Source organism: Dryas octopetala, chromosome 1 (genome assembly GCF_963921425.1).
Source record: "Dryas octopetala chromosome 1, drDryOcto1.1, whole genome shotgun sequence".
In the NCBI taxonomy this organism is placed as follows: Eukaryota; Viridiplantae; Streptophyta; class Magnoliopsida; order Rosales; family Rosaceae; genus Dryas; species Dryas octopetala.
In genome coordinates this window covers 12,050,637-12,070,299 of record NC_141366.1, presented here as the reverse complement: position 1 = coordinate 12,070,299, position 19,663 = coordinate 12,050,637, and the positions used below count along the sequence as shown (strand labels likewise).

The 19,663-nt window shown below is 36.2% G+C and overlaps 2 protein-coding genes across 2 annotated transcripts; both read left to right on the top strand.

Annotated features, from left to right (window-relative positions):
• Window positions 1-3,211: 3,211 nt before the first annotated feature.
• On the top strand, window positions 3,212-15,207 carry ROS4 (Acyl-CoA N-acyltransferase with RING/FYVE/PHD-type zinc finger protein). Its single transcript, XM_086238503.1, has 9 exons — window positions 3,212-3,589; window positions 6,413-9,695; window positions 9,898-10,021; window positions 10,748-10,830; window positions 11,592-11,833; window positions 12,587-12,673; window positions 12,978-13,077; window positions 13,981-14,182; window positions 14,254-15,207. Exons 2-9 carry the CDS (start codon window positions 6,885-6,887, stop codon window positions 15,117-15,119), a joined length of 4,515 nt encoding a protein of 1,504 aa, XP_086094629.1. The 5' UTR covers window positions 3,212-3,589; window positions 6,413-6,884; the 3' UTR covers window positions 15,120-15,207.
• A 799-nt stretch (window positions 15,208-16,006) lies between these two features.
• LOC147297925 (Galactosyltransferase family protein) lies at window positions 16,007-19,280 on the top strand. Its single transcript, XM_086251201.1, has 7 exons — window positions 16,007-16,621; window positions 16,904-17,056; window positions 17,170-17,252; window positions 17,362-17,461; window positions 17,742-17,855; window positions 18,045-18,187; window positions 18,866-19,280. Exons 1-7 carry the CDS (start codon window positions 16,245-16,247, stop codon window positions 18,949-18,951), a joined length of 1,056 nt encoding a protein of 351 aa, XP_086107327.1. The 5' UTR covers window positions 16,007-16,244; the 3' UTR covers window positions 18,952-19,280.
• The last annotated feature ends 383 nt before the right edge of the window (window positions 19,281-19,663 follow it).

Below are 19,663 nucleotides of genomic sequence, written 5' to 3'. Positions count from 1 at the left end.
ATAAGTACTCCAATATTGGGCCCCTCTTCCCGGGCTTAAGCCCACGTCTCTCACTATTAACCCAGTTTGCCTTCACTACCCCATAGCCCAATTAAAACCAGGGGTAGAATCGGTTCGGTAACCGAGCTGATTCACCTAAACCGAAAACCGTCCTGACATCGGCAAAAGGGGGAGAAACGCAACTGCTGCTGCCACTGACAAGTTCGGTTTCTGACGACTTCGGTATCGGTGCTGGTCGATCGGCTTCTCAGTGGTGGTTGGTCACCTTCTTTTTCCTCTTTCTTCTTCTCCGGCCACTACCAGTTCTCTTCTTCTTCCCCGGCTCCCTCGCCTGCAACACCTCCTCTTCTTCTTCTTTAAGGCCTCCACGCACTGCCAAGCCCGCGCCCAGCCTCTAACCCAAAGAAGAAGAAGAAGAAGAAGAATAACGCACTGGGTAACTTGCAAAACCAGGAGAAAAAGAAGAACACACTGAAGAAGAGGAGATATTGCTAGGTTTGTTGGGTTGCTGAGTTTGTAGAGGAGAGATTGCATATACGGGTGGTGTAGTTTCCGGTGTCGGTATTCCGACGATTCGTGATATCGCATACCGTTTTCGATGCCCGATACATGCGGTTTGAATCAGTTATATAACTGAAATCGATATTGGAGAAATCAATGTCGAACCGATCGGTTCGGTATCAGCTCGGTCTTCGGTTATTCGGTATTCTCAATTAAAAAATCCAGCCTTAATTAAAACACCTATGATAAAGTGCAAGAATACTCCAAGTCACCGTTAATGGTTAGTTAATTAATAGAAAATCTACTAGTGTACTAGGTAGAATTTCAGCTACTATACCCAAATTAGTAAATAAGCATGGCTTTCATAAAATCACAAACAGGTCTCATTTATTCCATAATAGGTAGTTCTTGTACTTGCGTAGGAACAATGAAAGAATAATCAATTGTTTGTTAATCGATCATAGTCCATTTCCGAATTAAGTATATATTCTCATGATGCTTCTTGTTTCGCAAGTGAAGATTGACAATACCATCTTTAAGATTCCTAACTATAATTGACATGTTCAATTTTCACAACACTACTTATGAAGGCAACATCATACGTAATCTACTATATACGTATGAGTCCTTATCTTTTTTTTTAGTCGGGGTATGAGTCCTCATCTCTCTTTTTTTTTTTTTTTTTTTTTTTTGTTGGGGTATCACTGTATCAGCCCTTATCAATCAGTCGTCCACACTCCACAGTTTCCCTCGTGTACTTTCAGCCCACATCACTCTATTAAATATCTAATTAGTCAAAGAAATAAAACAATTATCATTGAATATCTATTTGTAATCATTTTTTTTTTTTGCTTATTATTTGGTTTGTCCATGAACATATTTCGAATTAGCACTTCATTCTCTGACTTTTTTTTTTTTTTTTTGTCTCACATTATCTCCTGATTTTATATTTCGTGTCTCACTTAACCTGATTTTGTCAAGTTCATCAAAATCTACCATTAAAAGTGATAATGTGGCGTCTATATGTGCTTACAAATTAATTAAATCTTTTAATATTTCAAAAAATTAAAATAAAATTCCAAATTCAATAAATTATTTTTTTTTTAAAAAAACCTCAGCACCATTTGCAAACCCTTTATCAGCACCATCGTCAACCCCTTCCACCATTTGCAACCCTTTCCTCTCACCACCATCTGCACCGGCTAGTCCCACCACCATCGCCGGCCAGCAAAGAGAGAAAGAAATACAATAGAGGGGAAGGGGAAGAAGGGGACGCTGAATGTCAATGGTGGTGGGGCCGGTACAGATGGTGGGGATGGGTGGGTTGCCGATCGAGAAAGGAAGGTGGGTTGCCGATCGGGAAAAGAGGGTGGGGGTGAGTGTTTGATTTTTTTTTTTTTTTGTAATTTTGTATTAAATTTTGAATTTTATTTTAATTTTTTAAGATATAATGTTTTAAAATAATATTTAATTAATTTGTTTGCACACATGGATGTCACATAAGCATTTCTAACAAGAGATATTGATGGACTTGACAGACCTGGGTTAAGTGAGACACGAAGTATAACGTTAGGAGGTAACTTGAAACAAAAAAAGAGTCAAAGGGTGAAGTGCGAATTTGAAATATGTTTAGGGGTGAACCAAATAATAAGCTTTTTTTTTTTCATTGTTGGGCTTCATTTTCGTTATAGTTACTTATTTAGAGCGTGGATTCAATATTTATGATTTAAATATTAGTTTTTAACTTTTGAGTTTTAGACAAATTTGAATTTTCGAACAACCTAAAAGTTTGAGAGTTAAAATCTAAAATCTAAAATCTAAGAATGAACGAGTAATTTTGAGAGTTAAAACCTAAGATAAAAAATCTATCTATAAAATTTACATTTGCATATCCATCAACCAAATGCCGATTGATGTGCTTTAATATCTACAATTTGGGTTAACCACTCTTCCAAAAAAAAAAAAAACTGAAAATTATGCAATCTATTAATATGCTCAATTCATGCCCACTTCAAGGGGGCTGTAAATCAACCCGTACAATGATAAAAGGGCAAGTATAAAGAATTGAATTGTAAATTCAAACATGGTCAAAAAAAGAACCGTAAATTCAAATCATATGTTAAAAAAAATTTGGATTTATCAGATACGTATAACTAATCGACTAACGGCTAATTATACTAACGCCTAATTGGCTAACAACTAACCAACTAACGACAAACAATTAATGATTAACTGGCTAACAACTAATAATTAACGGTTATAGGCTAACCGGCTAACGAATAACGGCAAACAAATAATGGCTATAGGTTAACCGGCTAACGAATAACGGCTAACGGCTAACGGCTAACGGCTAACGAATAACAACTAACAGCTAAGGACTCGCATTAAGTATATTGGATTTTTTTTTTGGTCTATGTATATAGGATTAAATTAAGGAAAGAATGAATTATAATGGTTTTTCTCATTGCCCAAAAACAAAGCAACGTTAAACCCATATGTGCAGCAGCTGCAGCACAAGACATTAAATATAAACATGGTACTATCTAAAGTACCGGCTAAACGAAATCTTTTCATCACCAAAGAAGCATACCAAAACTGCAGAGTGCAGACACAGATAAAGAAACTACAACAATAATATATTCATTTCCATAATAAGCGTGCCGCTTGACAATATTATAAACCCCATTTATGGGGGGGGGTTTATGCGAGGTTCAAAAAACACAAAGAGACAAAGCATAGTGGCTTTGAAGAGAGAGAGAGAGAGAGAGAGTACAAATGAGATGACATACACTCACATGGGAGATGCAAGGACTGTAGAGAGAGGGCAGAGAGTACTTGCCATCTGTTGTATTTGGGAGCGCTTTTCGGGGTCCGAAAGTCCTTATAACTGGTGGAGTTTTCAGTTTCGGTCTATGCAAGACTGTAACTGAGATGTGATGAGGCCCAAAGCAGACCACTTTCCCTGCTCTCGCTCTTTCTATCCTCTCACTCAAACCCATTAGCCTGTTTTCCACCAATTTCAAAACCCTCATCTCAATTTTGTGCTTCTGATCTTCTTTTCATGTTGATCAGAAAGTGCATTGCAAAGGTGAGCTTATCCTATTTTTTCCCCCTATTTTTGTTTCAGTTTATTTATCAGTTTTATCATTAATTGTCAAAACCCATCAAGTTTTTCACCAATTTTTCGAACCCTAACACCAATTTTGTGCCTCCATCTTCTTTTCATGCTGATCAGAAAATGCATTGCAATGGTGATCAACATTTCTGGGTTTTGATTTATTTGTTTGTTTGTCTTGTTTATACTTGGTGTGTGCATTTGTTGAATGGTGTTTTGGAGTGTGAAATGTGATCTCCTTGACCAGAAAATGTGATTTTTTTATCAGGATTGATTTGATGGGTTTTGATCCGAATAATCGTTGGATTTTGGGGGACGTTTTGCTTTTTGCTGTTTCATTCATTTCTGAAAATGGGTTTATAGAATTGGGGTTAAATGTTGATGAGTTTTCGTTTTCTTTGGTGTTTATGAGGTTTCATTCCCGTAGGGTTGAATGCATGGGTGGTAGTCTAGCAAAACTCTCTCTCTCTCTCTCTCTGTATACATTGGTAATGGAATTCTCACAGGTTTATTATGATTACTGTCTATTTGCACGCATTAACGAGTTTTCCAATTTTAGGAATTTGCATATAATATTTAATATTATTCTGTATTCTATTTTGGGGTTACATTACAATGGAGGGTTATTTGGTGATTTGGGCGCTAAATTTTGGCCTATTTTTTCAGGGAAAACATTTAGCAGAGTTTTACTTAACTCGAAAGAAAAAAGAAATTTAGAAGAGCTGTAGACTTCATGCAAGCTTAGGAGGTTCCATTATTTTCCGCCTTGCTTGTTGTATATCTGCACTTATTTCCGGATGGTATATTTTTCTTGAGGGTTTTAGCAATTGAAGAATGAATCTCTTTTTGCTTTGCTTTCTTTTAATTTTTGCTGAGAAATAGAAGAATGAATCAAACTCTATTTTCTTTCTATTTCTTTCAAGGGTCTACTGTTTTATTACATATGCATGTAAAGGGTAATAATAATCGAAAATTTTTAGCTGAGTGCCTTGAGCTGTAATCCTATTAATTCTAACTCAGGAATTTTCTTTTCATTCATGAATTCTAAGCTAAATTACAACATGAGGTGTATCGAAAAGGTTGCAGTGTTTGTGGGGAAGAGTTGAACCATTTGTCAGGAGGACTGCCCTTCTTTCCTTTTTGTGTGTTGTGTGTGTGTATGTTTTCCTGACTGGGTCAATATTTGGCACCTTGTTACGAACAAGGTGGTTTGGATATTAAATGTTTAGGGAATAAATTCCTTGCTTATTTTCCTAACTCAGCTTTCATTTGGTGTGAAATGCATGGCAACAGCAAGTTAGTAACTACTTTCTTGTATTTCCTTCACTTTTATTTTTCTTAATAAAACTTTTGTTTACTACCAAAATAAAAATAGCTAGTAAGTAACTACTTACAATCAAAGCAACACATACCACCAAAATCTTGAGTTTAATGATTTTGTTTTGGAACGTAAATTGTCATTGTATTTATGGTCTCCACTGGTTCCTCTGGTAAAACGACATGATTACTTGATAGAAAATAGCTAATCATATTTCCACGTTCTGCATGCACTGAAACCTCATATTTACTCCTGATGTCTTGAAAATTTTTGGATGTAAATACGAGGTGTCACTGCAAAACCAAGTAGAAAACAGAAGTGTCTATTTTCTATCAATTAATTGTCTAGCTTTACGTGCATGTTGAAGAGGAACCAGTGGAGACCGTAAATATAATGACGATCCTATGTTCCAAAACAATATCATTAAAATCAAGATTTTGGTCAATTTAGTTGTTATTAGTTGCTTTTTCCAACTGCAGTTTACACCAAAGAAGAGTAACCAGTGGAGATTATATAATCAATAAATATTTCGGTTGTACACGTCGCTTTGGTTGTTATGAGTTTCTGTTGCCATGCATTTTACTCCAAATGAAAGTTGAGTGCTATTCTTGTGACTATTACGCATTTTCCTTTCTCTCACTCTCTCTCTCTATATACATACACACATATATATATGTATCTATCTCTATCTCAAAAAGATTGGTTATAATTGTCTTTTATTTAGTAACAATAGTATTTAAATGCGTTTAAACCCATTGAAGCTAAGCAATGTGGTCATTTAAGAATCCGTAACTTATTTTTAAATTATAAAAATAGTGTGCGCACAAACTGAACTTCTCTCCTTAAAATAAGGTTATTAAATAAGATAATGTTTTTCAATTGTTCGATCATATATGGATGGTTGAGATCTCAACCATCCATATCTAATCTAATGGATGAGAAACAAAGCTTTATATACGAATTATATATATATACAGAAAGAGAAAGAGTAATAATATCTTGCCAGACTATCCGACATATTATATTGTTAGATTTAATGCCAGTAAAAACTTAAACTGGCATTAAGTAATCACTACTCTTGTATGGTAACAGGAGATAAAGAATATGTAACTACACACTTCTCTTGCAGGTAGAATTAAGTTTTCTGAGTTTAATGTGATTCCCCTTCCTTTAGTTGAGATTTGAGAAGACTTATTAATTGGTTACTGGTAGCCAATTTTAGGACCGTTGGATTTTCTTGTTGTCTTTTCTCTTGAGATGCTTTTGATGCATATATTGGTAGTATAGTTCAAGTGGTACCGTACCTGTTTAATGCTAGTATATGCTTTTTAAGTATTGTCCAGTTTTTATACTATTTTTGAATGGTGTTAATCTTTTATGTAGTTGATGAAAGATTACAAGTATTACATAACAAATTTATTTACATGGGATCTACATTCTCTTATATTTTTCTGTTTTTTTTTTCTTTCTTATTGCAGATTTTGTTACAATAATTGGATGGCTCTTAGCTAAAACCTCAGCTATGATGAGGACCACTATTTGTTTATATATGTGTTGATCCCTGAATGTGGACAATGTAATAGAGCTCACCTTTTCTGATGCTGGATATATATTCAGCAAATAAGGGAAGAGACTGTGGATGAAGTGAAATCGCTGTCAATTGGTAGAGATGTTAATCAATGGAAGCACTGAGGATTTCCATGATGTTGGCTTTGAGGGGTTTATTGCAATTGTTGAATGATTTTATCTATACGTCAGGAATGATGAGGTTCACCCTTTTCTTTTCTATGCATTAATGTCAGTAATTTGTTAAGGAAAGATTCCAGATTTCCAGGGACTGTTCAGCAGAATAATTTACAGCATGCTAGATCTCACCTTTTGTACTGGTGGTTATATGTAAGGAAAGATAAAGAAGATACTGCGGAGAAAGTGAAACTTCAGTTCGTAGAGATGTTTCTCAGCAAAGAAATTGAGGATTTGCATGATGATGGCTTTGAGGGTTCCAAAGCTGAGCGCTGTATATTCACAGAGGTTTTCTTTGGTGATGACATTGGTCGCAATAGTAAGAGGTGTCTTGTTACTGGAATGATTAACTTTGAATGCGAGTCAAGTAAGAACACAGATACATCACTCTCTTCAAACAGCGAAAACTCAGATGTAACAAGTCAGTTGTCCTCTAAAAATGCTTGTTTAGAGGAGTTTTATAATGCAACTCAGGAATTTAGAGAAACCTCTGCTCAGGGGTTTTCCCCAGACAGATCCGCTTTGGTAGATAAGAATGGTAAGGATGTGAGTGTTAAGAGAATGAAGTTTTCAGTTGATGAACTTCCTAATGCCAAACCTGGTTTATCAAAGGTCATGACTTCGTCAGTTGTTCCAAAAGAAATGGTTTCTGGCATGTTTGCTCCAGCTACAAACTCTGTCTCTGAAACAGTTACATTTCGTTTGGTTGAATCTTCTAGTCAGGGAGTCACATCTAGTTGCTATCTGTTCAAACAACATGCAGAACTTGACAGAGGAGGCATAGTAAGTGACCCAGATGTTTCAAAGTGCAGATTGCCGACCTCAGATGGGAATGATAAAAAGGAAGTACATGTAAGTAAAGCTATTGCTTCACCTGTTTCCCAGGAGAGCTTCTCGACTGGGCTTTTGGTTTCAACTCCATCAGTCACTGTTCTTGATAAGTTGGGAACTCCTCTATGTGCTGAGGGAAACCCCAAGGGACTTGAATCTCCTGTTTTGGATGTATCCAATGTTTCCTTGAAGACAGACTCTAGTAAGGATCCTCGCCCGCTTCTTCAATATCATGTTGCTCGCTTACTTGAAGCTGCAGGATGGCATATTGAGAGACGAAAAAGACCTAGTAGAAGTTATATGGAGTCTGTTTATAGAACACCAAAGGGAAGGTTAATTCGTGAATTCCCCAAAGCTTGGCGGTTATGTGGTGAACTTTTGTTTGCGGATGGGCACAGTTTGCTGCAGGAATATGACGCAAAGGAATGGGCCGATATCAGTCAGTTCTGGTCAGATCTATCTGGTGCTTTAGGAAATATTGAGAAAGAGATGAATCATCCAGAACCTGCTACCGCATTGGCTTATTGGTGGAGGCTTTTAGATCCCTTTGTAATTGTCGTGTTCATTGAGAGAAAGATTGGTACTCTGAGAAAGGGAGAGATTGTTAAAGCTACTCAAAGTATAGTTTTTGTTACTAACCATAAGACTGATTCTGCTTTGGCCTTGACTAATGTGGATCGTATCAAAAGTCATTTTTCTAAGGAAGATATGTCAGCTCCCCTCCGTGATTCCACACTGGCCAGAGGGAGTGGATTGGCAGTTTCTGAAGGAAATTACAATGCCTGTCGTCAGCAATCTGGCAATGATAGTTCCTCAAAATATTGCCAACAGACAAATAATGAAGCAGTGAAATTTCTTACAGGCCTGTCTATTTATACAGCTAACAAAGAAGGTTCAAGCTTGGTGAATGCTAGCAACAGAACTGGAAATGGGTGTGGCAAATTCTCTGCGAAAATAATCAGCAGTCTGGATTTGACTTCCTTACCACCTGTTGGTTCCAATAGCACTTGCATTCAGTCAGCTAATCACCATGAGGTTCATATTACTTCCAGAAATTGTAACAATGGGCATGGAGGTTTTGAAGCTGTGTCTCTTCATCACGATAACAATGCAAATTCCCCTTGCTTTAATAAAAAGAGTTCTAGAATTGATGTAGAAACACCTAAGGAAGTTATGGAAGATGTATCAATGGATTATTCTGAGGACAAAGATGAATTACTGGGAGGCAAGGTTAATGATAAGCTGGGAAGTTATCTGCAGGGATCATTGGATGACCAACGAAACTGCCCAAGTGATGCTCTTTTGAAAAGGAAAACACGTAGGAAGTCTAAAAGGATATCTGAAATCGAACCAAGCTCGTTATACCAAAGTGGCCTTTTAGGTTTTACTTCTAGTGATAATGCTGATTCGCAGTGTATTGATGCTAATGGTACACAGTCAAAGTTGAAAGAGGTCCAGGGTGACCTTGCAGAGGATAAAAGAAGTAAAGGAAGTCACAAGAAGTCCTTATCTCTCAACACCAGCCAGCATCAGATTGGAAAAGAGAAATCATTTAGATGCCAAATCGAAGATGATGACTTGTTAGTTTCAGCTATTATAAAAAGCAAAGTTTTTAGCTCAAGTCCTGCTCAATATTCTTCTAGAAAGAAAGCCTACAAATCAAGAGCTCATAGGAAGCGTAAAGGCCAAAGGAGCCGTTGCAAGTTACTTCCAAGAAGCTTGGGTAGTGGGGGGAAGCACTTTAAGGATGGAAAGTGGTATTCTGCAGGAGTAAAAACAGTTTTGTCTTGGTTGCTTGATTCTGGCGTCATATATCTGAATGATGTGATCCAGTATCGGAACCCGAAGGATGATTCTGTCGTTATAGATGGTCTGGTTACCAGGGATGGCATTTTTTGTAAGTGTTGCAGTAAAGTACTTACAATTTCTGAGTTCAAGATTCATGGTGGGTTCAAACTGAACCGTCCATGTTTGAATGTTTTCATGGAATCTGGTAAGCCCTTCACCTTATGTCAGCTTCAAGCCTGGTCAGCTGAATACAAGACCCGGAAAAGGGGGACCCCAGTGGTGCGAGATGATCAAAATGATCAAAATGATGATTCATGTGGACTTTGTGGTGATGGGGGCGAGTTGATATGCTGTGATAACTGTCCCTCTACTTTTCATCAGGCTTGTTTGTCTCTGCAGGTTTGCTTTTCCTAGTTTTGCATATCTACTTTTTGTTCTCGAACTATGTCATTTTATTTCTGTGACTTCAGAGATTATCAATTTTAATAACCCTTTGGTTTTGATTCTTATAAGGATTTTTGTTGAACTGTGACTGTTATGAAGTTGTAGCTTGTTTTTTCTTCCTGTAAACCAATTATCTGTTCTTGCTTTTGAATTTCAGGAGCTCCCTGAAGGCAGCTGGTATTGCCCAAATTGCAGCTGTTGGATTTGTGGTGATTTTGTTAATGATAAAGAGGTTTCAAGTACTTCTGATGGATTTAAATGTTCACAGTGCGAGCATAAATGTAAGTTTTCCATTTCTAGATAATCTTTTTTGTTCGTAAACTGTTTTCAGTACCTGTAGAGAGCTTGAAGTTGTTTGATGTGGTCTGTACAAGTTAAAATGTTACCTGGTATCTATTATTCTGTTCAATTGCGAAGATGGTATACTGGTTTTAGAATTATTTATTAGGAAAAAGGAAATTACTCTTACTCAAACTATAGAAGTAATATTTCCACTCTATCCTTTGATGAATATTTCATGGCAAAACACTGATTGTTAAGGAAATGGATGATTCTATCATAACGTGACCTAGTTTTTTAATCTATATTCTTTATTTGGTAACAGTTTTTAACTTACATTTTAAATATTCAATTGGCATACTGGTTAACTTTTCCAGAGACTGTAGATTTAGAAGCTTGTTGGAGTTTATTAAAAACAGGAGTACTGTACTTAAAAATGGACAATTAATTACCTTCATTATAAACTTTAATATGTTTATAAATTTTCATACTTGAAATTCAATTCAATTCTTTGGGTAAGCACATAGTTATTATTTCCCGCTTGTCTGTTTGTGCTTATGAGACCACTAGGAACTGATTATCTTGGTTCTAAATTAGTTCCCCTGTCATTACTACTGACCATTCTATGGAGAAGTTGAATTTACCTTTTGCATTGTGTTTTTGTTCCATTGTGCTTTTCCTGAAAGTTGGATGTCTAGCTTACTCATAATTTTAACTTTTATGAACAGATCATGTGGCATGCTTGAAAGAAAAATGTACATATGGAGGAGCCATACTGGATTCTTGGTTCTGTGGTAGAAGCTGTCAGGAGGTACTTTAATATTGTCATATTAATCTTCTATAATATTCACTTAAAGAGGATGAGTCAGGTTTAACAAATGAAAAAGTTGATGATTTTTTCATGACTTTTTTTTTTGGTAAAGGACTTGCAATGCATTTCAATCACTTATTTTCTTCTTTCAATTTCATTAGTTTTTCATGTGAGAAACTTGAGTTTTCTCCTATTCGTATGCAAAGCAAGAAGGGAAACTTGAAGAGAGGCAATACTTTTGTTCAATGTACATAAATTACATAATATTATTGAAATAATCGTCATCATCTTTCTTTTTTATTTTTCTTTTTCTTTTTTCCTTTTCTAGGGCTGCCAATGCTTTAGTTTAATACTGTATTCTTGAATTGATGAGAGGTGTACTTTGCCTTCTATTTGAGTTGCCATTTATGCAGCATTAGTGTAATTGCTATTTAAATTTCAACATACAAGCTTGCTGTCGTAAATACCAAAAGAGGCATAACTAGCCTGTGGGAAAACAATCAATTTTTTATATAAAAATGTAAACTTTTTTGCTCATAAGTGATGAGCTTTATTTGGTTACAGTGATGATCTAGTAGGTTGTTTGCTCCTTGTGATTTAGTTTCTTCCTAGTTGTCATAAGTCCCATGAAAGAGCAATGGAAAACTTTTTGCTTGTACTTCTTCGGTCCCAGAAAAGAGCATTGTGAATTTATTTCCCTTTAATTTACCACTCTTACTGGTTCTGATTAAGTCAATTACTCATTTAACGGTTGGGTGTAGGTTTATTCAGGTCTTCAATCTCGTGTTGGCTTCATTAATCATGTTGCCGATGGCTTTTCATGGACACTTCTTAGATGCATTCCTGATGACCAAAAGGTTCATTCTGCCCAACGGTTTGCCCTGAAGGCAGAATGCAATACAAGATTAGCTGTTGCTCTTACTATCATGGAGGAATGCTTTTTGTCTATGGTTGACCCCAGAACTGGCATAGACATGATACCCCATGTTTTATACAATTGGGGGTGAGCTCATCTCTTTCATAAGCAGCTCTGTTTATCTTCTGATTATGTTTCTCTCTCTCTCTCTCTCTCTCTCTCGGTTTTACATTTACATATTATATTATATTTTTGTTCCCTACATCTCCACCCCTTTATCTTTTGCTGATTTGTTTGGGGTTCTTGACAGTTATATTTCATCTATAATCTTGGCTAACTCTATGCCATGTTGCAGTCCTCTTTAACTTTTGATATACCATTTTCATGATTTTTTGGGGGTTCTTGAATTATAATCTTAATTCTCATTGGTTTTTGAACTACCCCTTGAGTGCTTCACCATTTTTTCAATTGATTTGAGGATTTAAGTTTACTAGAAAGCACCTCCCAGAAAGGGGGGTTGTAGACCATGTATAGATTATTTAAAAAGATAAATACTTCTTATCTAAAGGCTCTTAAAGATCCAAGAGATATTAAAAGAAAAAAACAAAAAAGTGAAGGAAAATGCCTTTGAGCTCAGGATGCTAATGTAGTTCCAGTCATTTTGTAAGCACCTGAATAACAGAATGGAGTATATCACCAGCCTTGGTGACTTTTTACTGCCAGTGCTACATGCCATTTGGGTGTTAAGTCTGGGTTTGGAACAATTTATGTATAATATATTTGACACTTTCTCTTACAGGCTGCTATTTTTTATTTAAAGTGATAGTTGCTTATGAATTGATCTTTTTATTTTATTTTATTTTAATGAATCGCTTGTTACTTTTCTATGTAACCTTTCAGGTCAGATTTTGCACGTTTGAACTTTCAAGGCTTTTACACAGCACTCTTGGAGAAAGATGATGTGCTGATATCTGTAGCATCCATCAGGTATAGTACTAAAATTTATTGGATTTTCCAACTTTTGTGTAATAGATCCCTGTGATATTCGTTTTATATCCGGTTTGGCACTGAAGTTTTGTTCTAAAGTTCAAATTTGCAGCTGGCATCCTCATTATTATATTTATCAAGATCTGTTATCATGATTATTTTTTTTTTTAAATAATGATTTAAGAACTTCCAAATTGGTAAGATGATCTTTTATGTTCTGTATTCTTCGCCAGTGATGGCAAGCTGGGTGGTTCAGATGACAATATGCTGTTGACATATCTTGTTAACCTTTGTTTGTCTGCAGAGTGCATGGAACAACAGTTGCAGAGATGCCACTTATTGCAACTTGCAGTCAACACCGTCGCCAGGGAATGTGTCGACGCCTTGTGACTGCTATTGAAGAGGTATAAATATAAAATAATATAGTTTATATTCAAATTCTTGAAATAATTGCCTTTTATTTTAGATCATTTTTTTTTGGAGGGGGGGGAGGAGGGGGAGCTTCTTGATAGCATTAAGTAATGTTTTTCTCAAAATTATTTGTACCTTCTTTGCGGGAAGCATAAATTTACAATACTGTCCTTTATGTCACATCTATAAATTGCCTCTTGAAGAATTAAGTGAATTAAACTAGACAAGTTTAAATGCCAACTTCTAGGGGTATATAGTATTCTCTTCTGCTGTTTTGCCTTTTCCACCTTAGCTTTGAACAAGTTTTCTATTATTTTTAGTGCTACCTTAGCTTCTGAAGGGATTCATTTGTATGTGTATTTAATTTTCTTTATCTTTATCTTTTTCTTTTCCCCCTCTGTTTTTATTTTTTGCATCTGCCTGTTAGCTAAGGTTGTTTGTTCAGCATCTTTTTCTGAACCGGCATGGCTACATAAGAAATAAAGTAGAAAAGTCTGTAGCTCATGCTTGTAAACCTCTTTTCATCTTTTTTATTCTTTCTTTTAGTCCCTGTTTGGTCCGTGATTCCAGAACTGTTTTAAAAAACTTTCTTCCTTATATCATTTACATATATAATAAATGAAAACAAAAAAAGTATCTGAAAAGATATCAAACGGACCCATTCTTTGTCTGTGTATTCAGTTTCCATTATAACAACTTCTGGATTATGGTGATGAGTAAATTTGCTTTGTTAGTTTTTCACATTAGCTGTTCATTACTAAAAACCTAAGCAACAATATAGTGTATAGGTAAGAGCTTTAATTTTTGGAATTCACTGTTCCAGAAGATTTTCTTCATTTAGGTCTTTCTAATTTCTTCATATTGGTAATTTGTTTTTTTCTTCCATGTGGTTCTAGATGTTAATATCTTTTAAGGTGGAAAAGCTTGTAATAGCTGCCATTCCAGATTTGGTCTCTACATGGACAGAGGGTTTTGGCTTCATACCTGTGGAAGACGGTGAAAAGCATAGTTTGAACAAGATCAACTTGATGGTTTTTCCAGGAACAATTTTGCTCAAGAAACCCTTGTATGAAAATCAAAAAGCACATAGACATTCTGGTAAGTGTTTTTTCCTCTCTTTCTATATCTTGATGGTCTTCTTCATTTCTCTGAGAAACTTCGATATACAGGATCAGGTGATACATCACCCTTAAGAACGGGAGAAATGAGGAAAGAAGGTTTTTGTTCTGAAGAGCCCATGGCTGATTTTGGACAGCCATCTGATGATACTTCTTGCAGAAACAAAACTGGTGCTGAAGCAGAAAATGAATTTATAGATGGTAATAACTTACAAAAATTTGAAGGTGGTGGTAAATTATTCATTGGTGGTGAATCAGCACTAGGGACAGACAAATCAACTAAAGCAAGTATTCAATCCAGTGAGACTATCATCGGATTTGTACAGCAACCTGGTGAAAAGTGTTCTGCTACCAAAGCTGGTGTTGAAATGGAATTGGAAAGCAAGGATTTGCTGGAATTTGAATTGTGTGCCGAAACTGATAACAAGTCTGTAAAGCAATCTGATGGCAAATGTCATGCTGACAGAGTTGTTGCTGATGCAGAGATTAAACTTGTAGGCAATAATTTTCCGGAGTTAGAAGTTGGTGCTGAGGTTAAACTCACTAACACTGTACAGACATCAGAGGGAATTTGTTCCCAGATCGAAGTAGGAGCTGCTGAATCAGAAATCAGGCAAAGTAATGGCAAGGATTTGCTGGAATCTGAAGTTGGCACTAACATGGAAATTGTTGAATATGTGGAGCAATGTAATGCAAATAAGGGCATTAATGCACCAGAAGTCAGAGTGGTAGAAAACAAGAATGTGCAAGTAGGTGATGCCAAAGGAAGCACTTTGCAGGATCAATTTTCAAAGCTGTCCTGTGAAGAACCAGCTCCAACAATAGGAAGTAGGCAGCCTGTAATGGTTTCTAATGTTGAAGCCTTGGACATGTTGCGCATGTATGATGAAGAAACACAGCTTTCTTCGGATGAATAGTCGCAAAAATAATGCGAGGTTGAAATAAAATCATTTAATTTAAAGTCTTGTGCTCAAGACAATGTGGGGTTAATTGTTTAATTTTTTAAAAAATGTCTATATTTTATACACACACACATATATATATATGGTTGTATCTCAACCATAGCCAAAACTCAGTACACAAATGAAAGCAAATGTCAAAGAAAGAAAAGGAAAAGTCAACTAATATCCTCACTTGTAAATGGAAGAAAATGCCATAGCAGCAAAATTGCACAGAAGGGCCAGATGTCTTATGTTTATGCACTGAATTAGATGTTAATTTTGTTAGGCTCATGAATAAGACTGCAAATTAGATGGGTAAGGCTAAAACCCTAAGTTGCTCATTGCATTAGATTTCTAGCACTCCAATCCAGCTGGGAGCCTGGGTTTTGTACCATTTTTGGCAAAATTACATATTTAATTGTTTGGATGTTTTGTAGAGGCACCAATTTTATTAGAAATAGTGAAATTTTAAAATAACAAATTTTATCCCATGAGCTCTAATTTGAAGTGGTGTTAGAGTAGGGGGGAAGTGGTAGATCTAGTTTCAAATCGTATCATATGAAATTTTATCAATTGATTTCTTTTTTTTTCTTTTTTTCCATGAAGTATTAATCAACTTAGATGCATGATAACATGAGTGTTATATACAAGTTTTTTTCATGATTTAGAGATAACAATAAGGATGGATCTCGCACCACTTTTTTATTTGTGTATAATAAATAAAGTATTTATTATATACCAAGGGTTTAGTGGTTTATCAATTATCACACAATATCATCCTATTCCAAATGCATATAATTGTCATCAAAGCAAATTGAATTTAGAACTGTTTTATTCAGCCAAAAAGGAAGCTAAAACTTTTGTTTATAAAAAAAGAAAAAAAAAGAAAAAGAAGTTGGCCTATCAAAATCAAACATCTCCCTGACCCTGGTCCAGACCGATAACTGTAACGGCCAATAACGGAACAGCATCGGCTCAGACTTTCTCCTCAGAGAGACTCTCCCTCCCGCTCTCTCTCACTACACGATTGCTGGGCACTCCCACGAACCCTAGATTTCCTCTAGGGTTTCTCTCTCTCTCTCTCTCTGAAAAAGCAGAACGATGCCTTCGTCCCCCAAGCCTTTCCACGCGCGCCAATCACCTACCGCTCGAAGATCAACGGTCCTGTTCGTCGCCTTCTGCCTCGTGTTCGGACTCTCCGGGTTCATCTTCGGACTCGTCGCGCTTCTCCAGTCGGGTCACCAATACAAGTGCCTGACCAGCGGGTCCAGATCGGTGAAGGTGGTTTGGGAGACAGGTAGTAGCAGCAGCAGCAGTGAGAACGGTCTCGTTTTAAGTGCTGGAGATGATGGGGATAGCAATAACAAGAGGAAGAAAGTGATGGGCTTTGTGGGCATTTTTACCGGGTTCGGATCCACGGGTCGGAGACGGTCTTTGAGGAAGACTTGGATGCCCTCCGATGCACAAGACCTTCAACGGTATCGATTTTTCTTTTTTGATTAAAAAAAAAAACAATATTTGAGTCATAATTTACATTATTTTTACTTGCGCATATTGTTTGTTGCAAATACTTGGTCCTGTGTTTATAGTGTTGCAAATATTTGATTCATAATTCACATTATTTTTACTTTTTGGTCTGATTGTAGTGTTTGTGTGTGTGTAGTTTAGGCCATGATATGCATAGTGATTAACCTGAAAAGCAATACAGAAGCTTGATAGTTTTGATTGCTTTTTGTATTGATTGGAAAAGTGGGTTGCAGCTTGGAAGAAGCCACTGGTTTGGCTTTCAGGTTTGTCATTGGTAAGACCAAGGATAAAGAAAAGATGGTGGAACTTGGAAAGGAGGTGGCCAAATATGACGATTTCTTGCTGTTGGATATTGAAGAGGAGTACAGTAAGCTCCCCTACAAAACGTTAGTTCTAAAAGTTAATTATATTACATCTTTCATGTCTCTAGTACTGTGAACTTAAAAATCTTGCTTGTTTTTTTGTTTTATATTAAAAAAATTGTCTGCTTTTATTACAGGTTGGCTTATTTCAAAGCTGCCTATGCACTTTTTGAGTCTGATTTCTATGTTAAAGCTGATGACGACATTTACTTAAGGCCAGGTACCTAGATTTGTAAAGCTTATCCATACCATATTTAGTGTATCTAATTTGTCATTTGATTCTGAGATTGCTTTGCAGTAATGCAATCATTTTTCATTAATGTTGTCAGATCGTCTTTCGCTCCTTTTGGCTAAAGAGCGATCTCATCCTCAGACTTACCTTGGGTGCATGAAAAAGGGCCCAGTCTTCACTGACCCAAAGCTTAAATGGTTAGTGCTGTTTTTGTCAAGATTTGGTGTTCTTCTCTTCGGTTATATCTTTTAACTTCCTTTTGATTTTATGCTCTTGTTAGTCTGCTTGCTTGGAACTATTAAATTTACTACTACTTTGAAATCATTTTGGGGACATGTGATAATTGAAAGGAGATCTTATATAAGTGTCCATTTTACAACTTTCATGCCAAGCGAAGGGGGTTCACTGATGACCTGAATTAGTTTATTTCATTTATTTTTTCTCTATCAATGTAATCTTATCAGTTAAATCTTGCAGGTATGAGCCACTATCATTTTTGCTTGGGAGCGAATACTTTCTCCATGCTTATGGTCCAATATATGCTCTTTCTGCTGACGTTGTTGCAAGTTTGGTTGCTCTTAGGAACAACAGGCAAGTATATGTCTTAATATGGCATTGCGAAATACTTTTGTTCTGGTGCAATGGATTGCCATTTTGTTTCCTTTGAGAAGGTGGATCATAATAAATCAAGATGATAAAAGACACCTGCTCAGGTGACCTACTTCTTGGTTAATTTCCTACCCCATATCTGACGTGTCTCCATCTTCTGTGTGATTACAGTTTTCGAATGTTTAGCAATGAGGATGTCACAATTGGAGCATGGATGCTTGCAATGAATGTCAACCATGAGAACAATCATGCACTGTGCTCACCAGAGTGCACATCATCTTCTATTGCTGTGTGGGATATTCCAAAGTGCTCAGGTTTGTGATTCTTTCTCACTCTAGCAAACACTAGAAAAAAATTATGAGCTAATATTTCTTCTTCTTCCCCCCCCCCCCCCCCCCCCGGCTTTTCTCCTCTCTTTTTCTTTTTTGGCTTGATAAGTCAAGTTCTAGAGATTGTTTAAGTAGTCTGTATCAGCTGTGGTAATTAAACTCTATATTCTAAAATTTTGTTTGACATCAGTATACGGGGAATCTTATGCACAGAGACATTAAGACAAACAAATAGTTGTTGGACTTCAAGAATGTTTTACATATTCAATTGTCCCATATCTTTCCCCAGCCTTCAAGGCAAATACCAATGCTTTAGGTTGGACTTGAGTTGACATGAAAAATAAATAAATAAATATAGGAACTGATTTACCTGAAACCATTTCAAAAAGCTAGGAGCGATTCAAATAACTTATATTTTGAAAATCAGGTTTAGCTTAAAATAATTTTATGCATGATGAAAGTTTGGATTAATTGAAAATGAGCAGGGGTCCACATTAAGCTTACATGCATCATTAAATCATTTTATCCTCATGAGAGTTCAAATGGGAGATATTGAAAACAGAAAGTATTAAGTGTTCAGCAATTACCTGACAAAGGAATATTTGGGTTGCACATTTACATGGAGAAAAATGCACATTGTTTATATTGTTACTGTTAATGCAGGGCTCTGCAATCCGGAAGTGAAATTGTTAGAACTCCATCAAATGGACAGCTGCTCAAAAAGTCCAACAATGGAATCTGATGATTAGTAGTCTGGCATCCAATTTCTCTCGGAGTGGATTAACGAAAGAGTCATTTCTGGTGCATGCCCATCCTGCTATTACCTAATGATGTCAATTCTTTTGTTTTTTTCCCATCCAGTAAGATGAACAAAAACAGAAATTTATACATTCTTTTGTTTAGGGTCTCAGAGTCAGAGAGGGATACGAAGAGAGAGGGAGAGTGTAGAAAAATGGTATGGACCAGAGTTATAGGATTTAGGAAGACAAATAGTTATTAGGGATGTAATCATCCATGTCAATTTTTCTGATCAAATATCATTCTTTAAAATTTCTGACTTCAGATCTTGAAAAGATAATTGAGCATTGCACTTTGATTTGGATGAAATATTTGTATGTCTGTGCGGAGTGCAATTTTGATCATCACCATTAGTCATGGTGTGCCATTATCATCTCATTCATGTATTTTGTGTTACTCCATAGTTAACATGTGTGATTGTATATATTATAAAGGTTAGTCATGGATACCATGTGTAAAACATGACGGGTGATTACAGCACTATGTTTAATGGTTATGAGTAAAACTACACTCTGAATATGTCTTGAGGTAAAACCATTGACAACTCTATGTTAACCAATGAAACGGCCTCTTGTTACCAGACAAATTTCAGGTAACTTCTAGCAGATAAAATGCCACTTGAGCTAGAGCTCATGGGCCTCTAGTTGAATGGATCAGCCCACT